We start from the raw sequence: 6841 nt of genomic DNA, 5'->3' as shown, positions 1-6841 counted from the left end.
GTCACTCTAAAGATGAGATAAAAAATAAGTGTTTTTACCTGGGCAATTTTCACTGAGTTTTGGGTGGAGCCGCCGGCGTGGTACTCAACTTTATTTCTCTGGACGATTTCAGCAAACCTGAAAGAGACAAAAAATCAAACTTGAAGTGATGCTACATTCACACCACAATCGGCAATGTGCGTTCAAGCAATGACCTTGAAGTAAAAGTTTGCTCAAATCCAAATTCTTAGAGTATTTGAAGGGAAAGGAGTGTCCAAAATATTTTTTTTACAAGAGCGAAGGGACTTTCTGAGGGAGTTCTGAATCACACAGAATCCCAAAAGTTTACATTTCAATGTAAGTCATGACTTCTTGCTTTAGCACCTTTTTTTAAAGTTATAAAACTGATGTTGTTATGTATTTCTGAGGGCTAGCATCTCCGCACTCATGTATCTGACCGGCGATTATTGATGATGTCATCGAGTGAGTGGGACGTTCGAATTTGAAGACACTATTTTTTCCTAACTCTCCGTTTGAAGGGCTAAATGTAGGAGTAGGGTCGCTATAAAAGTTTCTACGACCGTTTTCAAGATCTACACACAAAACGGGCGGCCATTGAACACACGTTAAAAGTTAAACCAGTTGAATTTTGACCAATCAGGGACTCGGATTTGGTAGTGGCGAATGAATGCTGTCCTTTTTAATTCACAGAAATGCCAACTGTTTGAAAATTGATCATAGAGGAGAAATTAATAACAAAGTAGTGATGGGGATACCATACTTTTAGGATTTATTATGATACTAATTACTGATACAGATTACTGGTAATTTTTCTAAATTGTGGATTTTTTTTTTTTTCTTAAGAATATTATTAGTTATCCTGAAAAACAACTACCACCAAAAACAGGCCAGATAATAACTTTATTGTGCAAGGTTAAAAGTACAAAATCTAAAACTTGTATAAGCATACATATGAATAAATTGAAATACAAAAAATACAAGATAAAAAGAACAAAAAAGCCCACTATCTTTACAGCTTCAGAGTGGCGTTTATGAACAGCAACACATTAAAATGTTCAGGTTTGCAACAATTGCGTTTCTAGGTAACCATTTTCCCTGTCTTAGAAAACAGCCTCTCCATTGAAACAGATGTAGCAACAGTTCCGAGATAGTTCTTTGTCATTTTACTCAATAGCAGAAATGCCCCCTCGATGCTTTTTTCCACCAAAGCAAAGACTCTTCATTTCTTGGAATCACTTTTTCTTCAATGTATCAGCACATTTCAATGTATTTCACTGCACGATTGCTCTGAGAAGCCAATACCCGAGAGTCAAACAGTCCTCCCTGGGAAACTGAATAGGGTAACAAGTGCAACTTGTGGCTCTTCTGGTCATGTGACTGGTAGAACAGTTCAATGTGCAGTGAGCAGGGGGCAGTTTTAACACAAAACACTGGAATAACTCACCCATTAACCATAAATATCCAGATATAATGCATGTATTTCTATTTTCTACCTTAGTAGAGTACTTGGTACCAAAATTGAGGATGTATGGTAATTGATACTTCAGTATCTTAGTATCGATTCTACCATCGCTAGCACTAAGTCTTTCTCTGACAGAGAAGTGGATGATTGTGTCACCAAAAGCACAAGGTATGGGAAATATGACAGTGGTGTGTAAATACACGACCCAGAGATAAAAAAAAGAGTCAAAAGAATTGGAAATGATTTAGAAGGAAGTCTAAAAGACGCAAATATGAAGAAAGAAATGCTATCAGCGCTACAGAATGCTACTGTATTACATCTTCATGGGATTAATCCTAAATGACTCATAAGTCATTTCTTGCATCACGTACAACAAGATTTTGATTCCAATCAACAATGAATTGGTTCAGAAAAGTCATATAATGATTAAATCTTGGCTAACAAAGCGCATGTACATGCATCAGTCAAACTCTAGAGGGTTTTAACATGCCTATAGGACAATATTTAGAGTCCCACCATTCTAAAATGAGCGTGCTCGACATATGTTGGCAATGTTACATACCAGACTTTACATGGAGCCACATATCTTACAGCCTTCAACACTGCAGAGCATTATTTTCAGACTAACACATTCGGTCTTAGGTTTCAAGAACATACATTTCAGAAGAATTTGAAATGGCAATCATACATTAAAGTCTCCCTTCGATCATATTTTGATCTATTTTTAAAGTTTTCTTAGTGTTTTTTTTAATTATAATTGTGCCGTTTTGCAGAGCATAGCAGTTCATTAGAAATTCACCTGAATTGTGAGTGGAACTGTTGGTACGGAGTGAGTCTGCCCACATTTCCCATCATCACTGCGTTTATGCTTTCTCTAGCTAGCTTACAGTCCCTCATATCCCCAACCTGACATTACCGGTGCAACAAAAATGGCGCACAATATTAGAACAATCCAGCTGTACAGTTTTAAGCCCGATGTTAGCTTGAATGAGGAAAACAAGTGGATGCATCGGAATGGAGTGGAGCAGGGAGCTTATAGCCCACCAACTACAGCACAACTATGGAGAGAAAATAGTATCATTCCCATTTCTGAGTGCATAAATGTGGATTTGTGCGTAACTTTGGATTTATACAGAAGTACAAAAACTATGAAATTCAAAAAATACAAATAATTGCGATTTTGTGTGTGCGTAACAAGTGATTAATGCATTGTTTTTAAAGATTTGTGTGTGTACTTAGTGTATTTTGTGAGTTACAAATCAAGAATTACGCACACAAACGGGAATGATACTATTTTATTTCCATACACATGACTGCTACAAACTTTTTTAAACTACATTTTTTTCATCTGCACCTGATTCACAACGTTTTGAGTAAAGAAATACTCAGAAATGCCTTAATTTTATTTATATGTTTTCTATCATGAGAAAAATTTCACAAAAATATGTTCTTTATCAATGATTTTATTGGAGTGGGTCTTTAACTATGACTGAGCAATTTTTCCTGTACAGAGAATTCCTAAAATGCAGTTCAGTTTGCTTAAAATTTGAGCATACTCACTGTGGAGCTACCATTATGATCCCGCATTTATTACACAATGCAAAATAAAAGTAATTCACCTCAAATATAAAAATAAATTTCATATAATTGAAAGTAACTTTTTTTATAATTAATAGCACTAAATCTTTTTTAACCGACAAAGATGCGAGTTTTTGGCTGCAAACATGAGCTAAAATCCTTATATGTATTTAAGGATCAAGTTGTTGTATGTTGAGAAACAATCCTGTCTGTTAAAAATGTTGAAAGTTGATCAGATACGTGGAACGAGTGAAACAAAATGGAAAAAGGAAGCTGGAATTCCACTGGGGAACGGGAGATAAACAACTGCAGCCTTCACGCATAAACCACAGGAGCACACTTGAGAAACACTAAAAGCAGTTCTTTCCTTTTTTGCATTTTCCCATCATATTGTCATTTCGAACATCAATACCTTTGGCGCTTAGGAGTAACATGATGCAAAGCCGGGCTCCACAGCAGAGGCTTTTTCCTTGGAGCCAGGAACATGAATAATGTGTATTCTCCACATTCTTCACATAAACAGTCTCCTAGGGGGCCGAGTATATAAACGTGTCCACCCTGCTAGGGTAATTGACCCAACTGCAGTGAAGATGACATGCTATATTAGGAGTTGCTTGGCTTTTTTCCCATAACTCTACATCGCAGGCTGTTCATTTGAAGCATATTTACAACAGAGGTGCAGGGAGGGGGGGATGTCACATGACATGCTAAATAGGTCAAGGTGGACCATATCATTCCCTCTGGTGCCGTGTGTAATTTCATCTTATATTTACAGAGTGGAGGTAATTGTTGTGGAGAAAGCTTGATGCTGGATTATGTTATGTTCAAATGCCTTTTGGGACTTAAAATGCATTTTATAGCCTCACATTTTTGAGGAAAAACATTATTTTCAACCTTTCGCAGTTTCTATTGAGGAAATCCAGATCAGATTATGTGATCAAAAATCAGTATCGATCGATTAGTATTTAATTTATTCTTATTATGATCAGCGCTTTATATTTCTAGCTTATTATTACGAATAAAAAGTCTACATGTCACGATATGTTATTGCCGTGAAGCGCAGTAAAATACGGCAGCAGTTCAAGGCTAACAAAAGCACTTCAGTCAAGCTAGTGAGATGTTCAAAGATTAAACTCACATCAAGTGACTCTATTGGTTTGTCTTGATGTAAAAAGTGACCTACAAATGCATTTCAACAGAAAAAAGATCAGGATTTTGCTATGTTAAAGTCTCCGTGCTGCTGACAAAGAAATGGCTAAAGATGGCATGCTAGTATGTTGCGTACGCAAAGTTGGACGCCATATTGGGATGGTACAGATGCTGTTTCACTGCTATGCTACAATTATACAGAGATGGAAAAACAAGAATGTGACTTTTACAAGTAAATTATTACTGTCAGCTGATAAAGGAGAACATCTAGAAAACATTTTGGAAGATCTAAGTAAGTTTATTCTCAATAGTGAACGTTTAGTCTATTCAAAGTCATTGGTAGCTTTAGACTTCGCAATATTTCAATGTTTTCTGGCAGGACCACCAATCTTTTTCGTTTGATGGAGGATGGCTGTGATATTTCTATGTGTTAGATCTCAGATCAGACCAGAAGATCAGGATTTCCTCAGTAGTGGGGATCGAAGAGGGACATGTGGCGTACGGAAGTCTGCCCGCCCACCATTGCGCCAGTGCCAGGATCCTTCTGGTAAAGGCTTGTTGGGTTCACTTGTAGAACGAGAGCTCCCAGGCCAGCGTTGTCGCCCCCTGCTGAATGAATTGCTGCTCCGGGCCGTGGATGGAGTGCTCACTGGTCCCTTTCTCCCATGCGCGGGGCCATTGGGACCGACGCGACTGTCAACCGCTCTGTTCTCAGTCGGCTAAGACGTGTCATACTGCTCCAGGTGGGGATCGACCCATATACAACGGGCGCTAGCAGTCTACCGCGATGTCGGCTACCCACCAACCCGTTTATAAACGCGGACCGAGGAGTCCAAGGCCCAATCCGAATTCTTCCCTTCCCCTCAATTTGAAGTGCTAATGTATTTGGGATTGTAATTTTTTTAATTTTACCCTCCAAACAGAGGGGTCTAAAGTCCACCATCGCTCTGAGAAACGCTTTTCTTCACGTGACTGTGCTCACAGATGTTTACATTTAAATGTAAGTATAGACTTTTTGTTGTATCATGACCTTTTTAGAGTTATAAAACCGATGTTGCTATGTATATTCAAGCCCTGGAATATCCGCGCTAACGCTAGCGGACCGGACCGGCGTCATCGGACGAAAGTAACGTCCGAAATATTAGACTATTTTTTAATAATCCATCCATTTGGAGGGCCAAATGAAGGGTTAGGGAGAAGGGAAGAACTCGGATTCGGCCTAATAGTTTGCGTAATTCTTAGTTTAATAACGTATTTATTTAACGTGTTTATTTATAAAAGAATTTAAAATGTCATTCATTTGTTACTTTTTGTACAAAAGCATTAATATCATGGCCTGGGTCTTATTTTTGTGATGATTTTCTTTTCCTTTTTAAAGTCGGACCAAAATTAAGAATTTTATGGTCATTTAGCTGTGTCTGCTAAGACCCGTTTCTTTTGTTTACCATTCCAATATGGTGTCGCTCTTTGTGTGTAATCTCTAGCAATATATAACTCATTGGATACACAGGACAGCAGATGCTAACAGTGCTAAGCGCTAGCTTCTTAACTTAACCGCTTAAGGCCAGAGCTGTCCTTTGATATGACAGAGAAATTAAAATTAGGAAAACTTACTACTGCGGTAATAAAACAAAAAAATGTTGTCTTGAGAAGTTAAAAAAATAATACCATAAACATAAAAAAATAAAAATTGTTCAAATAATATTATATAGTCATGAATACTCATATTTATGCTAAAACAAAGTCATTATTATTTTTTTTTAAGAATTTTACATTAAGATATGAATAATGATCATATGATCAATAGTTCTCAAAATTTCAAAGCTAAAGTTACTAAACTTTTTCTTACATGACTAATTATCATTTATATTTACAATATAACATATACACACACACATATATATAAATATAAAACATATATATATATATATATATATATATATATATATATATATATATATAAATATATATATATATAAAACATATATAAACATATATAACATATATATATATATATATATATATATATATAAAAAACATATATACATATACATAAATATATATATATTGTTGGTAATAGTTGCTCTATTTTACTTGATTGTTAAAGCTACTTTACAAAAGTGCTCTCTATAAGTGTAAGATGATAAAATAGGGTCAATAAAATAAAAACGGATGAATCTGTTCATTAAATTTGCTCATTTTTAAAACATGTCGGGCCCAAAAAAAACTGATCAGGACATCACTGGTTTCTATAGAACCCTAGTGCCGCAGACTGGATTAATCCATATGCAAAGTGCATTATGAGAAGCCAACATGAGTGGAAACGAGTTCAATACCTTGGTATAACCTTGATTTAACGAGGCATGGTCGAATTTTGAGTTAGTGTGAAAGTACCCTCAAATTCTTCAAAGAAAGCCTACATATCGTTTCTCAAGGCAAAAGGTCTGCCCGGGGCACAATGTTCCTAATAAAGAAGAAAAAAAAACCTTTCCATGCAAGTGGAAAATATGCTAAGTGAAGAGAAAAAAATCTTTCCTCAGACACCTGTTATGAGTCCTCGACAAAAAGGAAAAATTTGAGCTCTGTGGATGTTTATAGCATGAATGTAGCCAAGGGACTCTACAGCCATTTCAAATGGAGGCACAGATTCGG

The 6841-nt window shown here is 36.3% G+C and overlaps 1 protein-coding gene across 2 annotated transcripts in view; it reads right to left on the bottom strand.

Annotated features, from left to right (window-relative positions):
• The window catches only part of adkb (adenosine kinase b), a 140113-nt gene that overhangs the window by 122913 nt on the left and 10359 nt on the right, over positions 1-6841 (bottom strand). For both annotated transcript variants that reach the window (XM_024285311.2, XM_024285312.2), the window contains exon 4: positions 39-117. In XM_024285311.2, the coding sequence (XP_024141079.1) occupies positions 39-117 (79 nt within the window). The remainder of the gene's footprint in view (positions 1-38; positions 118-6841) is intronic.

Source organism: Oryzias melastigma, linkage group LG19 (genome assembly GCF_002922805.2).
Source record: "Oryzias melastigma strain HK-1 linkage group LG19, ASM292280v2, whole genome shotgun sequence".
In the NCBI taxonomy this organism is placed as follows: domain Eukaryota; kingdom Metazoa; phylum Chordata; class Actinopteri; order Beloniformes; family Adrianichthyidae; genus Oryzias; species Oryzias melastigma.
The sequence above is the reverse complement of the archived record's forward strand: the minus strand, read 5'-3'. Positions and strand labels throughout refer to the sequence as shown.